Source organism: Pezoporus flaviventris, unplaced genomic scaffold, assembly GCF_033815535.1.
Source record: "Pezoporus flaviventris isolate CSIRO_AGI_PZ_B2104156 unplaced genomic scaffold, CSIRO_AGI_Pfla_v1 ptg000002l, whole genome shotgun sequence".
Taxonomy (NCBI): domain Eukaryota; kingdom Metazoa; phylum Chordata; class Aves; order Psittaciformes; family Psittacidae; genus Pezoporus; species Pezoporus flaviventris.
This window is the reverse complement of record NW_026892550.1, coordinates 53,588,623-53,607,945: the sequence shown is the minus strand read 5'-3', so window position 1 is coordinate 53,607,945 and position 19,323 is coordinate 53,588,623. Positions and strand designations below refer to the sequence as shown.

At 44.2% G+C, this 19,323-nt stretch overlaps 2 protein-coding genes across 6 annotated transcripts in view; both read left to right on the top strand.

The window, feature by feature from the left end:
• The first annotated feature begins 3,143 nt into the window (after positions 1-3,143).
• On the top strand, positions 3,144-18,385 carry SMIM19 (small integral membrane protein 19). Of its 3 annotated transcripts, none has more exons than XM_061478888.1 (3): positions 3,144-3,347; positions 3,474-3,598; positions 16,821-18,385. In XM_061478888.1, the coding sequence occupies exons 1-3, from the start codon at positions 3,193-3,195 to the stop codon at positions 16,871-16,873; spliced, it is 333 nt and encodes a 110-aa protein (XP_061334872.1). In that variant the 5' UTR covers positions 3,144-3,192; the 3' UTR covers positions 16,874-18,385. The 3 variants fall into 3 exon arrangements, with proteins under 3 accessions (XP_061334872.1, XP_061334863.1, XP_061334855.1); XM_061478879.1 differs by having other exon boundaries at positions 16,815-18,385; XM_061478871.1 differs by lacking the exon at positions 16,821-18,385 and adding an exon at positions 4,818-5,725 and having other exon boundaries at positions 3,146-3,347.
• Positions 6,303-19,323, top strand: part of SLC20A2 (solute carrier family 20 member 2) — a 57,849-nt gene continuing 44,828 nt past the window's right edge. The window contains exon 1 of one of the 3 annotated variants that reach the window (XM_061478799.1): positions 6,303-6,455. The gene's annotated coding sequence lies outside the window, so the exon portion shown is untranslated. The remainder of the gene's footprint in view (positions 6,456-19,323) is intronic. The other 2 variants (XR_009747692.1, XM_061478789.1) reach the window with 2 other exon arrangements.

The window sequence follows — 19,323 nt, the reverse complement described above, 5'->3', positions numbered from 1 at the left end:
CCAAGAGCTGGTTGCTGTGAGGGGTGGTGTCTAACTCACAGCTGAAACACCCCAGGCTTATTTGCTACTGTGTGATGTTGAAAATCCAGCTACTAAGCTTGGGTCTCCATTGGCTATGTTTAGCTTACAGCAATGACATATACCGTTGTTACGTATTATTTGTTTGGTGCCTAGATGCTTTGGTCACAGGCCAGGATCCCGGAGGTCAGATCCTATACAGGCCCAGCAGAAAATGACAGTTGTTTCCCTACAAGCAATTTTAGTATAAGAAACCAGAAAACAACTGGTGTCCTCATGCACCAACAGCATACACAAGCATTGACTATCCCATCCCACCTCATACAAGCTACAATAAGTATGCTACATGATCTAAATGGGCAGGTCACACCATTTCTTGTGCATGTAACAGCAACTGCAAGGCCTGATCATATTCAACAGCAGCTTGCATTCAAATTCTTGAAGGTGTTTCAGGAGTCCAAGACTGAAACAAAAGCCCAAGCTATAAAAGGCAGCAACAGTGTACCAACATAAGCTAACCTAGGCTTAAGAGTCAAATAACTTTGGTGTTTGAACCAGATTCCTCAAGGAAGTCAGGCAGAAGGCCTGCACTACAGAACTCTTGTTGCAACAGGCCAGCAAGGGGGAGATCACCCCTTTTTCTCAGGTTTGTAAGGCTGTCACACTCACTGCAGCACCAGATATTGTGGTCCTCAACCTAACCCTGTCCTATCCACAGCTTCACATTTGCTGCATTCAGAGTGTTCTATGAGGGAAGAAAATCTCTCTCTGTCTGTCTTCTAGGTCGGGGGTGGGTGGATTATCTGGGCCTTAAATCAAGCATTTAACTAAATCAAACAGATCAGGCACTTGCTGAGTGAGGCACGGTCTGTTCCCATGTGTGGAAGCTGCAGAGAAAAGCCCAAGACTCAAAGTTATACTTTCTGAATGCAGGCCTTTGTTTCCTCCATATGGGAAGCTGGGTGCAGGGTTCTGGAGCATTCCAGCATCTTCCTGGGTTGTCCAGAGCAGAGCTGCAGGGTTAATACAAAAAGAGCCATTAGCTTAAATGCAGCTTCTTTACACCCCGTACAAGGGAACCTGAGCTCAAGTGAGATCTAGAGGTAGTAGTGAAATACGAAGAGTACCCAAGTTTTACTTATGTTACTTATTCTTTCCACTTTTTGGCCAGAAATGTGTAATGCTTTCTTGTCAGGCCTGTTAGCAGGAAAGTTCAACATACTAAAAACCAAACAAAAAGCCTCAGCTTCACAAGAACTGTTTGAAATCCCTGAGAAACCACATTTAATTAACTGTCTTGTGTCATGTTGCGTAACTGATAGACTCTCTTACTATTTTTTTTCCCCCCTTTTAGTGGTTTCCACAGTTCTGTGCATGGGTGCCATCCCCATTTAATGACCTAGAATTATGTCTAATTGCTATTCTACTCTTATTTCCCACACCATGTGAGGCAGAGAACTTTTCTCATAACAGTGCTTTTTATTTTTTTTATATTGTTTTCACTCATATCCTTTTATGCCCTGATCTGCGGCCTCTGAAAATGAATTTGTTCTATAGCATGGAAAGAGAATGACTTGGCACATCTTGCACTGAGAAAATGGTTCTCCAAAGGACAGAGCTTCGCTGGGCTGGTTGATCATTTGCAAAGCGAGTGCTATCCAAGCAAGGTGTCCAGACTCCCTCTGCTCAGTAAGGGGTCAGCACTTCCTGGAAGTGCACAGGGAGGCTCATTCTGAATGTTTGATGTAGGCTAGATAAATCATGCCCTAAAAATACTTGTTTTTTCCCCCTATTGTCTTACAAAAGGTGAAGATAAATAATTACAATATAAGCACATGCAAAAAGCAAAGGGAGATGAACCATATCCACAACGTCTACATTGTAATAGTTCTAAGTGTCGGAAGGAAGATATGGTAAAAGGAAGTGTCAGGGCTGGAGGGGGATAGAAAGAAGCAGGAGTGTAGCTCAAACATGCCCCATCAGGCAGTACAAAAATACCAGTGTGTGTGTGTGTGTGTTAGAACATCCCCATCCTAGTTAATCTGCACTGAGTTCACGTGCAGTTCTGACCTCTTTTCAAGTTTCTAAACTGAAATACTTACTTTGCCCCACCTTTTCTGCCAAAGCATAATCCTAGAATTGTGCTTTTTGGCATCAGAGGCCATATGGAGCATAGGAGTAAGCTGTGTTGCTGCAGCATCTGAATGTCCAGCAACCCCCATTTTGGCACACACACACACAAAAAAGGAGGCAAGATTTTTGAGAAAGTACTGTTTTTATTTTGCAACCTAAACTGTCAAATTTAGTTGCTGTGTGAAAATCAAAAGCTTGTGACAATCTGAACCTCTTTTTCTCTTGCCACCACATACCACTGAGCTATACAGAATCACAGAATCATAGAACCAACTCAGTTGGTAAAGGCCATCAAGTCCCACCACTACACCAGCACTGCCAAGTCCATCGCTAAACCATGTTACTGAGGGCCTCATCTATGTTGGTTCTGAACACTTCCAGGGATGGTGATTCCACCACTGGCCTGGGCAGCCTGTTTCAATGCCTGAACACCCTTTTGGTGAAAAACCTTTTCCTAATACCCAGTATAAACCTCCCTTGGCACAGCTTGAGGCCATTACCTCTTGTCCTATTGCTTGTTACTTGGGAGAAGAGACCAACCCCCACCTCACTACAACCTCCTTTCAGGTAGTTGTAGAGAGCAATACGGTCTCCCTGAGTCTTCTCTCCTCCAGACTGAACAACCCCAGTTCCCTCAGCTGTTTCTCAGACCTGTGCTCCAGACCCTTCACCAGCTTCCTTGTCCTTTTTAGGTCCCACACGATTCCACTGCTACAGAGCGGGTGAAGATGCTATTGCCCGCACCCCTGCCAGGCTTCCGGTGCTGCTGTATTCACACCTCCACCCACCGACGGCGTTTCACCTCAGACGCTAGCACCGTGAAAGAACGAAGACTGTTCGTTCCCCTAGGAGAAAAGCAGCTACCTACTTGTGTCCTGCCCCCATGGACCGGTAACTAAAAGTGTGTGTGGAGCGCGTGGGGACCCCTCACACCGCCCCTCACGACCACCCCGCTACGGTGCGCCTCACACCCGCCCCGACTGCTCTCCGTGACGTCACTTCCCGCCGCCACGCGCCCGCCCCTAACGGCCGGTGTACCCCATGGCGGCGGTGGCCGCCGGGGCAGGCGGCGGGTCGGCTGCGCTGGGCGATAGCGACAGCATCGACTACTCGGTGCACGAAGCGTGGAACGAGGCCACCAACGTCTACCTACTGGTGGTGCTGGCCAGCCTCGCACTCCTCGTCTACGCGCGGCGGTGAGCGCAGGCCGGGGAGGAAAATGGGAGGGGGGGGAGGCGGAGGCGGAGCGAGGGCTCCCGCCAGGAAGCTGCCGCGCCGGGCCGGGCCGGGCTTCTCACCGCCTTGTCCCCCTTCTCCCGCAGGAACAAGAGGAGGATCATGCGCATCTTCACCCTGCCCCCAGCCGCCGAGACGCCGCCCGAGCCCAACTTCTACGACAGCATGAAGAAGATACGGCTGCGGCAACAGCTGGAGATGTACTCCATCGGTAAGTGGAGGAAGGGAAGAGGGGGCTCCTCCCTCCCCGGGTGGCCTCGGCCTGCCGGCCCTCGTGCGGTGGGGACACCCCGGCCCTGTGGCACCACGTGAGCAGGGATTGAAGCATGAGCAATCATGGATTGAGGGAGGGAGCAGCCAGGCGATGCCCTTCTAGCTGTCAAAATAAGGCTGATGTTGAAGGTAAAAAGAGCTGGGAATGCCCGAATATTGCCAAAACGTGGAAGGATATGTAACAGTTGACAGGACTGTGGAATCACAAGTTATTCAACTTTGTAAATCAAAAATAAATGGTAATTTTACTGTACTGACAAGTATTGTTGCTCCCATCTTAATACTGAAGGTCAGGATGGGAGTAGGAATGAGCCCCATGCCTCTGATACTCTGAGGTCCAATTCAGAGTACACCTGTACTTGCTTTGCATCTGCCATACATGCATGCCTAGAGGGAGTATGGGCAAGAAATACTGAATGAGTTGAAACCCACCTTCTAAATATAAAGAGTAAATGCAAAGGTTTTTAAACCAGGCCATTGGATTTTGTAGAAAAAGAAAACAAGGCCAGACTGGATGGGGCTTTGAGCAACCTGGTCTAGTGGAAGGAAGCCCTGCCCATGGCAGGGGATTGGAACTAGATGAGCTTCAAGGTCCCTTCCAACCATAACCATTCTATGATTCAATGAAAAAAGGATGTCCTTCCTACGGAAGAATGCCTGCTGATGTGGTGTTTGTTCCACCACACATAACTCTTTGATCTGCCTTTGCCTTGCTAACCAGATTAATTTTGGAGTCAGTGTAGTTGTTAGCTTGTGGCTTATGTATTGTGGAGGAAACGAGTGATGTGGGGATCAACTGTATGACTAATAAGTCATTCAGGTCATCTGTAATAGTACTTCTGAAGGCATAGTCTGTTTTTTTTTTTTAATATAAAAAGGCCTAAATGGAATCATAGTTCTCCGCAGTTAATTTAGTGACATTTTGCGATGACCCTACCACTGAGCCCTTCCAAGGCCTTACAGTAAAGGCCTAGCTCCACCCGGTGACTGAAACTTTGCCTTGTGTGGCTAAATGATGACATTACATTGTCTAATCTTAAGACTACTTCTTGATTGTAACCCTGTTTAGACACATATATATATAGGTATGCATACATGCACACACACGTATACAATAAATGGTATAATCAGTGTTGACCGGTGTTTCTTTTTTTCAGCAAGGAAGTATGAACAGCAGCAGCAGCAGCCACCAAAGCAGACTGAAAGTGTACAGCTCTCAGTGGAGTGAAGCCCACAATTGTAGGAACTCAGGAGACATTTCCAGTGCTGATGATAAGAGCCAGTGTGGAGCTATTTCCAATGCCTTTTAGTTGGTGCAGAGCTGACGGCAAGGGGGAAGGGAAGGGGACTTTCCTAAAAAGTTTGCTCTCTGTAGCTTTTCTCTGAGCCCCGTGAAGCAAACCGAGGGCTACTGAAACAGTCCGCATGAAAGCACCCAACGCAGGGCAGACCTGTTCAGAGAAACCTTTGCGGGTACAGAAGTGCAGTCTTACCCATGTTTTAAATTATTTCTGTCTGCTGGCATCTTGGAAATTAGCTCCTGCCTTCTCTGGTAATGGCACCCTAGAGAAAGCAAGGCAGAACCTGTCTGCCTACAAACCCTCCTGTTCAATTCAGTGTTGAATGTGCTGAATGCATTCAGTGAATGTGAATGAAGACACTGTGGCCTTACTGCCTGGTGAAGGGGAACAGTGTTGCGAGCCAGGAATGTCATAGGCGGCAGCGCAGAGAGATTCTGCTCTGTGTTTATATGGGGGGTGTGTATGCAAGGCTGTGAAGCTTTCCTGGAGGAACTTTGGGACCGTGAAGTACACAGTGAATTGCATGTCTTGAAGACACTGAAAGCCAGTACAATACTGTTAATAGCAAAGGTGGTTAGCTTAATTTAGTTCCATTGCTCTGAAGAATGGGATTGTCTATAGAAATCTGCATAAAGATGGCAGCTTAGACAGAAGAGACATCACACCCCCGTTACTTTTATTTTCTCGGTAAATCACAGAATCGGTTAATTTGAAGAATACTGCAGAAATTACTTCTTAATAAAAGCATCTAATCATGAAAACTACTCGAAGATGTATCCTGCTGTAAATCCCAACAAAGTGATTGGCCAAGTAGTGAACAGAATACTAACGAACAGCGTAGAGAGAAGTGAGCGTATGGCCAGGAAGCGCTTTTTTTCCTATTTGCTTCTAAATTCAGACTTGGAGCAGTGGTAAGCACTGCAGTTCCGTCCGGGCATGAGGAAACCTGGCTTTGTTCACCAAAGGGTGTTTATAAGATGGCAGTGATCCATGGGTTGGCGCCCGTGGGGACATCAGCGCGGAGACTGGGCCGTGGCAGGGGTCGGCTGGGCAGCTTCGCCCCGGGGAAAGGGCCCTCTCGGGTGATCTGTCGCCCGCGCCGCGCAGGCGGCCCCTTTGGGCAGCTTCCCCTCTGCAGCCGAGGGAAGCAGCGGCGGTGTTGGCGGGAGACAGCGCTGCCACCATGCCGCGACGGGGCAGAGGATGACCGCGGAGCCGAGCCCGTCCCGTCCCACGTTACTCCGGCCGCTCGAGGGCCTGGCTCCGCGCCTGCTCCCCGCTACTTGGCGGTACAATAGCCCAACTCCTGTGTGACCCCCGTCCCATTCCCTGTCCAGCCTCCGGAAGCAGCGCTCTGCCCCCTCTCGGCGACTTCACTTCCTGCCGCCGCTTCCGCCTCCGGGCCGCGCCGGCTGCTGTTACCGCTGCTGCCGCCGGTGCTGCTGCCGCCGGTGCTGCTGCTCGTGCTGCTGCTCGGAGGGCGCCCGCCGGGCGGTGAGTGGGGCCGCGGCGGAGCACGCGCGCGGGGGCGCCCCGCCCCGTCGGCGCGGAGAGGAGCGCGTGGCGGGAGGGGGGCGCACCTCGGGGAGGGAAGGGGCCGCCTGAGGAGAAAGGGCGGGAGGGAGGGTAGAGGAGGGGGCCCCGGGGGCAGGCTGCGGCCGCTGGGCTGGGTGGGCTTCCCCTTCTGTCCTCCGCGGACTCCCCCTTCTGTTCTCCGCGGGCACCCTCTGCCCGGCGTCACCCCGCTGCTGCCGCAGCGTGGTCTTGGCGCCGGGAGCGGGCTCTGCCGTCCTTCAGCTCGGCAAACCCGAGCGGGCGGGCGGGGAGCCGGCAGCTCAGCAGAGCTCCTCCGCCTCATGGCGCGTCTTTTGTAGCGCTCGCCGGGCCGCTGCCCGCAGCAGCCAGCTCCGCATGGCCCAGTAAAGCGGCGTGTCAGAACGACCCCCTTCTTTCCAGTTTACTAAACCCACCCGTCTGCCTCCCTGTAGTGATTCTGTAATTTATAGATGATACAATGGCTTGGGTTGGAAGGAACCTTAAAGATCATCTGGTTCCAACCCGCTGCCACGGCAGGGACATCTTCCACTAGACCAGGTTGCTCAAAGCCCCGTCCAGCCTGGCCGTGAACACTGCCAGGGATGGGGCAGTCACAGCTGTGCCAGTGTCTCACTACCCTCATAGTAAAGAACTTCCAAATATCTAATCTAAATCTCCTCTCTGTCAGCTTAAAACCATTCTCCCTTGTGTTGTCACTGCATGCCCTTGTAAAAAGTCAATCTCCAGCTGTCCTGTAGGCGCCCTTAGGTACTGGAAGCTGCTTTAAGGTCTCCCCGGAGCCTTCTCTTGTGTAGACGGAACAAGCCCAACTCTCCCAGCCTGCCTTCATAGGAGAAGGCTTTCTAAGATTGTAACTTTACAGTTCTCCCATTAGCTGAGCTGGGGCACCATGAAGCGCTTGGAAATCTTGAGTGACTTGCAGCTCTGCTTGTGTTCATGGACCTGAGGTAGTGGCACAGGTATCTCACAAACTTACTTGGTGAAGGCAATGCATTTTTAAGGAGAAGCAGCAACAAAAGCAAAAGCTTTTCCCAGGCCTGCACCTTCTTTATATGTTAGGTCATTAGGAGAATGCTGCTTGGGCCATCAGTGAAGGACAGGTCATGTTTTGTTTTCATGACTTACGTGCAGCTATTGAAGTTATATCCCAGCAAAACTATACCCTGCTTTGTTGGAGGTTTTTATATTTCAGTTTTACAATACAAGTATGCTTTGGAACAGAAAGTGCAGTCGGCTTTTGAGATTTTACCTCTAAATTTCTGCAGTGATTTTTAAGTTAACTCGTGATATTGCACTTAGAAAAAAAAAAAGCTTTCTTTAGCTGGTAATAAAAAATAGGTGCCTAAAAGCACAGAGTAGAAGTAATAGGTCTTCATTGTATCCATTTGTAGTCCTTGGGCTTGTAGGCATGCACAGAACAGGTTTGCAAAGTTGTTCATGCTGAATTGATAGAGGTTTTGGATGGGGAAAGCTTGTGACCTTTAAAAATATTGTGCCAAAGTTATCTTTGGTTTCATTTAGTTTTGCAAATGCTGTACAGAGGCAAATCTTTGCAGCTTACCCAGCGCTGTTTTAAAAAGCTACTATAATATGTAGATTTAAGTTGATCACAAAAGCATGTGAGGGAACTGCTTTCAAGGCAGTTAAATCTTTGTGTCTATAAGGCACTGCAAAAAAGCATTAACAGGTGTCTCTCAATTAGAATGTGGGTGTTCTTGAGAATTTGACCACTGTCTTGTGCCAATGGGAGCTGCTGAACAGTCACATCTTTGTAAATGAAGTCTGTAGATGGAAATACAACTGTGATTCTATTATCTGATGTGAAAACTATAATCTGTCAAGTGATGGGAAAGTTGTCTCCTCATAAGTACAATGTGGCTGGCTAGGTTTTATACTTGGTGCTGCATAGAAGATCAAAGCTTTTCAGATAGAGCTTTATAAATTTAGTGACAAGGCTCAAGAGGGTCTTAAATATTTAAGCTATGAGCATGGCTGTGTTTAATGCTGAAGACATTGTAAACTGTGAGCCTTGTAGTGAAAATATCTCCCTGTGCCGTGAGCATTTTGAGTTTCAGTCCTGTGTTACATACCTGGATCCTGTAAATTGGCATGTGCCAGCTGAGCCTAGATGAGAAGGTAGCTGGTAGCAGCTGCCCTGGTGCCTTATGGCCATAAGAGTTACAAATTTTATTAGTGTGGTGCTTAAGTGGTGCTATACTTGCTCTCAAACTTCACTTCCAAAACTGCCTGATGAACTGAAAAGACCTGCAGAGAAGCCTTTGCTGTACCACTTGTACTGCTTACACCGGTAGAAGCTCTGAAAATGGGGAGAAGATTCCAGTGCCTTCCTCTGAGGACAGTTTGAGGGCAAGCATCTTCAGTGCAGTGTAAAATTATTCACTGAGAATATTCTAACCTGTGATGCATCTTTCTGTAACTTGCATTTTGCATATATATGATTAAGCAGCATTGGCCAAAAGCCTGGTGACAGCACAGGGCTCTGGAATGTCTCCCTGTTGCCTGGGCAGTTTATTCATGTTAGCTTACTTCCTTGAGCATAATCGCTCCTTTTAAAGTCCTCCTGAACTCAGGAGTGCCACTGCTATTGAGCAAGCTGAAATTATACACGCTGCAGAGAGAAAGGTGAGTATGTTGCAACTTAACCTCTCTGCCGGAGGAATTGCAAAGATTTTGCCCCAGCCCTAATTACTACATTAAAGGGATGAAAATTGTCACTACGTGCCACCTTCAATGGGGAAGAAGCGCCTTGGTGGAAAACCTGTTATTAACTTTGTGATGTCTTTGGCCTGTTGTGCCTAAAGAGCAAGAGCGCTTGAAGGAGGCTTGCTGACAAAGCGGTTGCTTATGCTCCAGATCGGAAGTAATGATCAAAAGATATTCCCTTTCCCCTCCAAACACAAACCGTGTTTAAGTCATGGTAAGGAACCTGAGTGATGTCACCTAGTTTATCAGCCTAGTTGCTCAAACAAAAAGGCAGCACTTCATCTTGTCCTTGAGACAGGGTTGCCACTGGAGAGCAGAAGGTTTCAGTGCCTGAGGCTCCTGAGAATGGAGGTAAGATCCTTTACTTTGCAGCCCCACTTCTGTTGTGGCTAAAGAATGCTAAGAAGTTTCTTGTAGTCTAAAAAGCTCCATCAGGAACTGGTGTGGCCTGAGTTGGTGGGTCTCCCTGCTGGTTGAGGGACAGATGCTGAGTACGACCAGAGGCACTGACTGCTGGCAGAGCACCCCAGAGCCAGGGTAAATGTCTCATGAGAAATCTGTTGCTGGGGAATGGAAATTGGTGTTACTTCTTCCGTGACAGAAGACAAGAAAGGAGGAGGAAGAAGCCACATTTTGTGTTAAGAGCAGAAGGCTCGGGATTTTTATAAGCAGGAAGAAATCCTGCCTTAATACCCCCTTTTTTTAACTCTTTAATTAAAAAAGGCTGATAAAACTTCTTGGTGCTCAGTTGTCTCTGAAATCTGTGTTTACAAGGAAAAGGCTAAGAACCTTTCTAAGAATGAAGGTGTTTTGCTGGATTTTGCAAGGAATGTCTAAACCTTGGGTGTTGCTTTAATAAAAATAATTCCTGATCTTTTTATGGAATATCTAAATTCTGGGCGTTACTTTAGTAAAAATAACTTCAAACTCCAAGATTAATAGAGTTGCTAAAAGGAGTTAGTTCTTAATGAGTAAAACAATAAACTGAACTTGGAATTTCTGAACCAAGCCCTAGAAGGCAATTTGTGGCAAAAGCTCTAGGAAAGGGGAAAAAAATCTCATTTTTATAAAAAAGCCATATAGCTTCTTTCTCAATTATAGCTAGGCAGTGCTTTGAAAAGTGATTCTCCCCTTGCAGAGGCCTGGGAATGAGATGTTTTAGGAGAACTGGGTTTAATTTTAATCTAGCAGTAAAATGAATTAAGAATCCTAAAAAGGGGCTGCTCAAATTAGGGATTTGCTGAAATTGGAGCCTGAGAAAATACATTTGTACATCTGAAAAAAAACTTAGATCCTGAGCCTGTGAAGTAGCAGTCCTTTTGAGTTTCTGTCAGAATTGCTGGAACTGGTTTTGGGCATCTGTGGTATATTAAAGGTATGCATGGACCTATAGTTTGCTCCTGAGAAAGACCGTGGTTTGGATGAGATTATAGAAACATTTGTCTCTTTTGTAATGGAATAGAAGGAGTATTTTGAAAAGACTCAGCCGGCAGGATGGCTGTGTTACCTTCTGAAATATCCTCTGGATCATCCTGAAAACACAGTTTGTAATATGCTCTTGACTGACAGCATAGGGTGTGAAGCATAAATTCCTGAGCAGGGAAGATGTATGTTGGTTGTGCAATGGGAGCCTCCATGTGATGTCGTTATTTATGGTGCTTCTCTCAGATGTCTTTCTGGGACCCGAACAGCTGCTGTGAACTTTGCCCAGCACAGAGTTTGTGCTCGCTATGTTTGAATGACTCTGTTTTGCCGTTGCTCAGGTTGTGATGCACGCTCTGGTGAGCGATAATAATAGAACCAACTTCTGTGACACTGGTTGTAAAAGCAGAGCAGAACTTAGGGAATCCTTTAATTGATTTATGAAAAGCTTGAAAGAATATCATCTTCTGTAGCTTTGGTGTCAGGGAGTGAAAATTCAATACATCCAATTTCTTCTTTTCATACTGTAATATGGAAGGAAGGATGGGTTGACAGAAGAGAAAGACTTGATTTTTCCTTTCAGAGGGAAGGGTGGAAGGGTAGAGACAGTGGCGCAGGCTTTTTCAATCTTATCTCTTTTCTGCATAACCATCTCGTCAAGTGGCAGCAACTGTGCTTGCAGGAGCTTTCCCTTTCTTTGGTAAAAGAGCTGTGGCTTTTTAAACATCATGCATTTTGATATGTGGCAATGCCATTGCTAAACAGATGCAAATCTACAGTCAGATAAGGCTTGGAATAATTGATGTTCTTAGCTCAACTAAGTAACCAAGTTCACATGATCTGTACGAGGCCAGTGGATTTTTTTTTCTGAGGCAAAGTATGTGCTGCTTGTATCGCACATTTATTTAAAGCTAATTTTAGCACAGCAGATTGAGAATTCTAGCAACCAAAAATACCGCTGTTGAGTCCGTTAAAAGGTTTCCTTACCCAAACTCTGGCTTTGTGTGTGACAAACCGAAAATATTGTGTCTTTTTTACTTTATATTCAGTAACAACCCAGAAGCAGTGAAAGCATTGCACTCAAGGCCTCCAAGATTACTTTTGCCGTTGCTGATGGGGGAATTGTTCTGTATCATTACTGTCTTCTCTTTCAACCTCAGCAAGTCCTGAAATGCCAAAGGCAAACCACTTGCTGGCTGATCAGAGGTGCTGGAGATGCTGGTATGGCAGTCCTCTGATACTTGTGGCTTGGACTGCTGTTTGAGCATTGCCTAAGAGCAATGAGTAGGAGTACGCAGTTCAGTATGTCGTCTTTGCACATGTGAGATAGAACAGGAAAGCATTTATGGCCTCCTTCTAGGTGTTAAGATTATCGCTCTGGAGCAAAGTTTCTAAGACTGCTGCAGAGGTATTGAACAGTATGGGGAGGTCACTGAGAAGTGTGCAATGAGACAATAACGTTGCTGTTACGAGTTGTGATTTTTTGACTCTAATCAGTGTATGATCCTCAAACAGAGACAAGAGTTGCATATGGTTGTATTAATGAGCTAACAGTTGGCAACATGGTTCTTATTACCAGTTCTATTAGTGCTATTTTGATCATTAAAGAGCATCATTTGTTTATGGACCATAGGCTGGAACAGGAGTTTTCCCTTGATCAATTGCTTGCCTGAAGATCCTTCTAAAGAAGGATGAAGTGGTGTAATTTTCTTTTTGGTTGAGGCAAAGAAGTATTCTCTTGTCATAATTCACCAGTTCCAAGCCTGTAATTAAAAAACTTGTGGTAAAATAGTGATGGCTATGTGGTGTTTCTTACAGATACTGTAAAAGCGCTGTCATCTCCTTGGGGGGCCATCTTCCCATGAGATATCATCTATACCTACCTACTCTTTCTCTCCTAAAGACTTTGGTATTAAGAACCTGTGGCCTGGCATCCAAAGTTTTAGCTCCAGAGGCTGAAAGAAGAAAATTTAGCCCAAAGAGTTACTGAAAGGACTATGTTTTGTGGACATGAGAAGGTCCTGAACCTCAAGTTTGCCTTAAGAGTCTCCCTTCCTTGTCTGTTGTTTGCATACACTATTATATATGTGTATATATATTATTTTTATTTTTTTTTTCCCACTGATTTTTGGTTGAATGAAGGTGTGGCTTTATACCTTGATGCCTTTTGCAACTGTTGTGTGAGCAGAAATGGCAGTGACTAGTCGCACTGGAGTTTTAGTAAGTACTTGGCATTATAATCACAGTGAATACATTGTGAGCTCATCCCGAAGTAACAACACAGGATAAAGTTACTATTGCACTGAGGAACCTGCAGTTCATAAGAACAGCAGCCCAGGGCAAAATGGGATTGGTTTTGCTTGGTTGGACACTGTTGTTCTTTATTCAGGCATGGAGATAGGAGGGGAATTCTTTGCTCAGAGGGAGAGGTTCCTGTGTGACCTTGAAAAGCCCAGCATGGTATGCTTCTTCTCTGTTCTTTTATAACTAAATGTATCCAAATTTGTCAGGGGGGGTTCAAAGAGAACCACAGAGGGCGAAACAGAAACAGTTTGCTTATAAGGAGGGCAGCTCTGGAGTGGAAAACAACAGAAAAGTGAGCTTGGAAGACCTGGAAGAGGTGAAATGTTGTTAGAGCTGGTAGGGGCTAGCTGATCCCAGCAATCTAGCCTATAGAAATGTTGCTGCATAACTGATAGAAGATGCTAAAATGTTGCCTTAAAGGCCCTCAGATTATGTTCCCACTCTGTAACAGAACACAGTGTGGCGTGGGAGCTCATGGCACAAGCCGAGCTGGAGCACTTAGAAGGGTAAGAGGTGGTGAGTACCTGGGTTAGTTCCCATAGTGCAAGAACAAAGGGATGTTTAAATGAACATTGGAACATTTGAAACCTGGCATAATTATATCACATGATATTACCGAGGCCAAAAGTTTAGTTGGATTCCAAGCAGACCAGGACATTCATACATATACAGTGACAATGTCCAGAGTTGCAGTAAATAGGATTAAAAATAAATTAAGCATATTAAACCTGCATGCTAATTGATGAGGTTAGGAAGGAATTTCCCCTTTGGGTGAATTGCATCATTGTTCACTACTTGTGCTGTTCCACCTTATGAAGCATCTGGTGCCGATCACAGGAGGCATGATTCTCAAACAGATGGACCAGCAGTCTGACTTGTTGTGGCAGTGCTTAGCTTACCCTGCCTGGGGAGGATCTTGTTGAAAAGGTTTGAGAAGCATTTTTATTTTTTCAGGGGTTTCTGAGGCCACCTGTGCTGCAGTTTATGTCTGCTTTTCCAGTTTTTATTGGTAAAAGAGGACAGCTGTTGACCAAATGCCTTTAATGAATCCTGAGAAGTGCTGCTAACATGTCAGCAGCAGCCCCTAAAGATGGAAGCTGTGATAAGCACATAAGGTATTGCTGTACTGCTCAGTAAATTGAAAAGTAGCTCTATGAGAAGCTGAACTAGTGAGGAGGAGTTTGCTGCAGCTTTCTCAGTTTTGGTGGCACTGTGATACCTTAGGCATCCTCCCTTCTTTGTTTTCTTTACAAAGAAGTGCCGTTAGCATCCCTGTGCCGTTAGCATCCCTGATTTTTCCAGCAGCATAGTGTCTGAGCAGCCTCTCACTGCCTTGTAGTTCTTGGGGTATATTTAATCAAAATGTGATGTATCCCTGATGTTTGTGAACTGGGCACATGGCTTAGGGGGCTACCTTGGTTATTTATTCTATAAACCTGTTGTAGGAATTGAGCATCTGTGAAATCTCTACCCTTTTCTGTCAGATTAGGTTGCAAATGGCCTTATAAGTTACGTCTCTGTACATGGGACAGTCAATATGGTTATGCAACCTTGGAAAACAAGGAAAAATATAAGTCTTCCAAGCAAGTTGCTGTGGAATACTTTTTCTCTCAAAGCAATTAGGTGCATAAACAGTTACACCAAATAACGGAGGTGCATGTGCCTTTAAAACATGCACTGTTTAATCTGAAGACTTTCCCCAAGGTATAAGGGAAAGGCTTCCTTGCCAAAATACTGTAATTGAATTAACAGTCCGTGAGGTTTCTGTGTTTTGTTACTGAGCTACAAAATTCTTCTGCTGGTGTTGGCTGCTGCGAAGATCAAAGTCAGAACCACCGGCCTGCCAGTAAATTGTCTCTTCAAAAGAAAACTGGAAATTCCTTGGTTGTTTCAGGTGACAGCCGGTGTCAGATCTTTCTGACAATAAATAATCTTTTTCCGCAGTTCTCCTTCCGCATGCAGCAGTGAGAAGCTGGGATGTCTTGTAATCTGTATGGTGCATATGCTGAGTGTAGACATCTGAGTAACGAGTAAGGATGTCAATAATAAATTGAACTACTTGTCTGCAGTTAATTTCTGGTGCTCTGAGAGAATATGGAGTTATGATGATTAGGGAACAGTGAAATCGTGGTTTCTGTTTCTTGCATACAGTGATCTTCATAATAAAAGGTTAAGTGGTGTAAAGTAATTGGGTGGTATCTGGACATGTTCTGGATGCCCTTCTAATGGGACATGTGTGGCTGCCTTGGTTTTTTGTCCTCTGTAAATCTGTGGTAGTTGCCTTTCCTGAGTAAGCAATAGCATGTTTCTCAACAGCAGGCATGATCGCTGAGGGACAGGTTTTCAGGACTGTTTGCCTACTAAGCACTTTTAGGGGTAAGGACTTCTTCAAGAGTTCAGAATTGAGGGAATATGTAGTTTTCTTTGACATATAATCCCTGCACTGCAAATACATTTCTGGCCAGTTATTTAACAGCTATTATTGCTGCAACACCCAGAGTGTTGTCAGAGGGTTTTTTGCTTTGACCATCCAAGGCTCAGTTATCATCTCTACTGCAGTATGCAAGAACCAAAGCCAAGACTCTTTGTGCTTGGATAGGACTCTGTGTCTACAGCTGTCCCTCATTTCTAGTGTAAGAGAGCTGAAACAAACCACTGTTTTGCTGGGATGAGTTGGCAAAGAAAAGGACTATGCTGTCTTTCAGAGTGAAGTGTGCCCTATGTATGGAGCACGTTGCTGTCAAGTGCATTGCAGAAGAAAGGAGGATTTCAGAGGGAGGTGGAATTCTGAGAATTTGAGAAGGGTAGCTGATAAGAGGTAGGATCTGCTCTGCCTCTGCTAGGAGGAGATTTTGGTGCTAATGTTTATTTTAAAATGGGAGAGATAAAATTGCTTTCATGCTTCTGTCTCACTGAGAGCTGGCTGGCAGGATGCTTTTGGTGCCTGAGGGCTTGATGGCTGGGGAGCATTGCAGAAATAATTTCTGCTGCACCCCCTCATTCAGCATTTGGGCAAAATCATGAGGCAGGCAAATAGCTTGGGCTGCCTGTTTGGATGCAAGATGGCTGCGTCTCCATTTTGTGGATGAGTCATCCCTCTGCCTTTTTGTTATTAGACTCTGAACCGTGCTGCAGTTGGCTGTGGGCCTGCTCGATCATAAGTTTTGGATGGCAGAAACGGATAAGCAAGTCCCCTCCACCCCAACCCCAAGCTTTATGATGTGATTTTAGGGACAAAGACACATTGAAAATACATTAGGCCTTTGTCACCTTGTAGTTCAGCTACTGTAATGCAGAGGAAGCATCTCCAGTACCTGTAAAGTGTGTAAAAATGCAAACATATTGTGGAAGTTGGGTAGGTCAGGGAGCGATGGGAAAGTAGAGGAGAGGCTTACATCTTTGTTTTCCATCTCATTTGTGGGCTGGAGCTCTACATACTTGGATAAACGGGTCCTGAGTAAAGATAACTCACACTGTTTTCAGTAGTGGATAAGTTAGTAGATGGGTCAGTGGTTTCTTTTAGTTGAGCTGGCTGCCACAGACTAGTTCTGCAAGCTTGGCACCTGATGATGTTTTCCACAGTATGTGAGGCTAGCTGGTACAGGATTTTTCCTGCTCGTCATATCAGGAACAGAGGCGCAGATTAGGAGATTGCATTGGTCACCCCAGTTTCAGCACATGATATTTACGTACCTAGTTTGGCAAAACTTTGCTTTTGTGAAAGGAACTCTTATTTCCTAAAATGAACTTGAATGAAAGTTGGGATTTTATTAAAGACACAGAGGCATATTATTATTCATCTTTCCTTGCTTCATCCCTGTGATGTTTCCTGTTTTGCTTCTTGAGATACAGGTGTCATGATGAGGAGCTTCTCAGAAACAGAAGTGGATGATGAGTGGAGATGAAGAAATCATACATTTAAGAAGTTGGCTCAAGTTTCCGTTACAGGCATGGAAAGTTTCTGAGACCAAGCCATGTGAGAAGAACATGAGTAAAGAAGAGGGAGATGTAGACCCAGACTTTCTAGAAGGGATTGCAGGATTTGAGAGGACGCTGCACAAACGTCACATAGTTTGCTTGCTTACTGATTTACCTGCACCCCTGGGTTGTAACACTTTGTTTGCATATCTGTTTGGAAGTTGAAAAATCCCCTCATATCTGTGTCTTTAATATAATCATGGCTTCAAGATTGTTTTAGGAAGAGCAGAACACTGCTGTAGTTTTGATTTGTGGATTAGATAGCTGCTGCTTTGTACTTGAAATTGATTATGTTTTTTTGTGGAAGTGTGCATTGAATATGGAGAAGATCAGACCATGACCATTATGAAACAGGAAATCAAGGGTTTTGCTTGCATTTAATAAACAGCTTTTGCATACAAAGTGTAACAGGTTCATAGGTAAAAGAAAAAAAAGGTAGTGTTAGTCCTCTAATTTGAGTAATGCTGTCCTTAGATACCAGAATCAAATATTCATCAGTTCAGTCTTTTTTATTTGACTGTTGGTCACAATAATACTCTATGTAGGTAAGATTTCTTGGCAGGGCTGAGGAGTAATACATTACTTAGTATTGAGTTAGGGGAGAGCTTTTCAGAAAGGTAGAGGTTTTTTAACATCTTGGCTGTTACATGAAATATTATAAGGAAACACTAGCTATGCTAGTCCAGCAACTTACAATGCTGGAATATTGTAACATGAACAGACTTAGTTGCAGTAAGTCTCCAGTATGGAGGTGCTAAGACTTCGACATATATGTATTTAAGATATTTAAAATGAAATATAATTTCCTTTATTGGACAGTGTTGCTGGTAGAGCAAAGAGCATCTTTATTTTTCTTATGAACTCTTATCTGGTCCTTTATCCTTTAATAAAAGGCTATGGGTATTTTTTCATGCTGACTGAGTATTTGGCCTTTAAGAGTATATAATTAGGTAGAAGAATAAATGCAGTTGTTAAAGAACTGTTTTTCTAATGAAAATAGTTTGAAATCATATAATTTTAGTTTCTTCCGAATAGATGTGATTAGTGTGTTGGAAATAGTTTTATAGTCGATATAAAGGGAACAGTTGAGAGACAGTGGCTGAGAATGTGTCCAGCTATTTTTGTAGCTAACGGTTATATTTTTTCATTCTCTTTACTTAGATATTTCCATACAATGGAACAGCTAAATTAGAACTGGATTAAAAGAACTATTTGCACTTAGTAATATTTATATTCAAAACAGGTTTTATTGTACAAATTGATGAGTAAATCACAATGACTATGATAAAATCCTAGCCTATATTATTACTTTGATAAAAATTTGAATATGGGATAGTGTTGTCTGTATCATATACAAATGTTTGAATGGATTTTTAGCTGCTGAAACTGAAATCAATAAACTTTAGTTACTGTTGTTGACTGGAACAAGTAAATCTGCACATTTCTATTTTCTTCATATTACTTCTGCCTCTACATTCACCTAGTGTTTCTTTCAGCATTACTACTTCCATCATATTTTACCTTCTTTAGATCTACCCATGAGGTACTCTCAGTGTGGGTTTTTGCATGTTCTTGTGGAACACTTTCTTGATGGAGAACTGTGCCTCTGAGTATGTGCTGTTTACTTGCCGTTTTCTGAATAAACCCTAGAGAATTCCAGGCAAAATAAAACCCTAGGATTAGTAGAGTAGCTAGTGGGTCAGTTCATATTTTAAACATATTCGTCAGTAACTGATGATTGTGTTTTAAAGTTGGTACAGATACAGAATGGTCTTCTGCACACCTAAATTTCATGTTAGATTAGTGATAACAGTGTATCCCTGATTGAATGTACATTAGTGAACAGTATAGTCTGTGTTCTGGATTACTTTGGAGAATGGTAAATACTTTTTGCTTGGTTGAGAAATTTTTAAAGCTGGAAAGTGTTGTGTTTATTTTAGTACCTTAGTACTTCAGATTTGAAAGAACCAAACTTGTAATACAGCCCAAATTGATTGTAATCTGTGTAGTTATTTATATTACATGAAGTGATTCAAAGGTGCTCATGTCTGCTGAAGTTTTAAAGAAAACAAAATCAAATTGTGGGAGATAATTGGTTAAACAATTGGAGACAGTGTTGATAGAAGTATTAAGCACATTTTGGGAGTAATGTATTCCACCATTTCTGAGCAACTGTTTTCCTCACATCATTTTATTCATTTGGTGTAAATCAGTATGTGGTTAATTCAAGGCTGAGGAACTGATTGACAGTGGAAAAGACTGCATCATTAATTTTCCCTTTTTAATTTATATGTAGGAGAGATGGAAGAGGAGACAACTTCTGAAGGTCTCGGTGACCAGAAACAACCAGTTGTTGTTATAGAGTCCTTGTTTACTT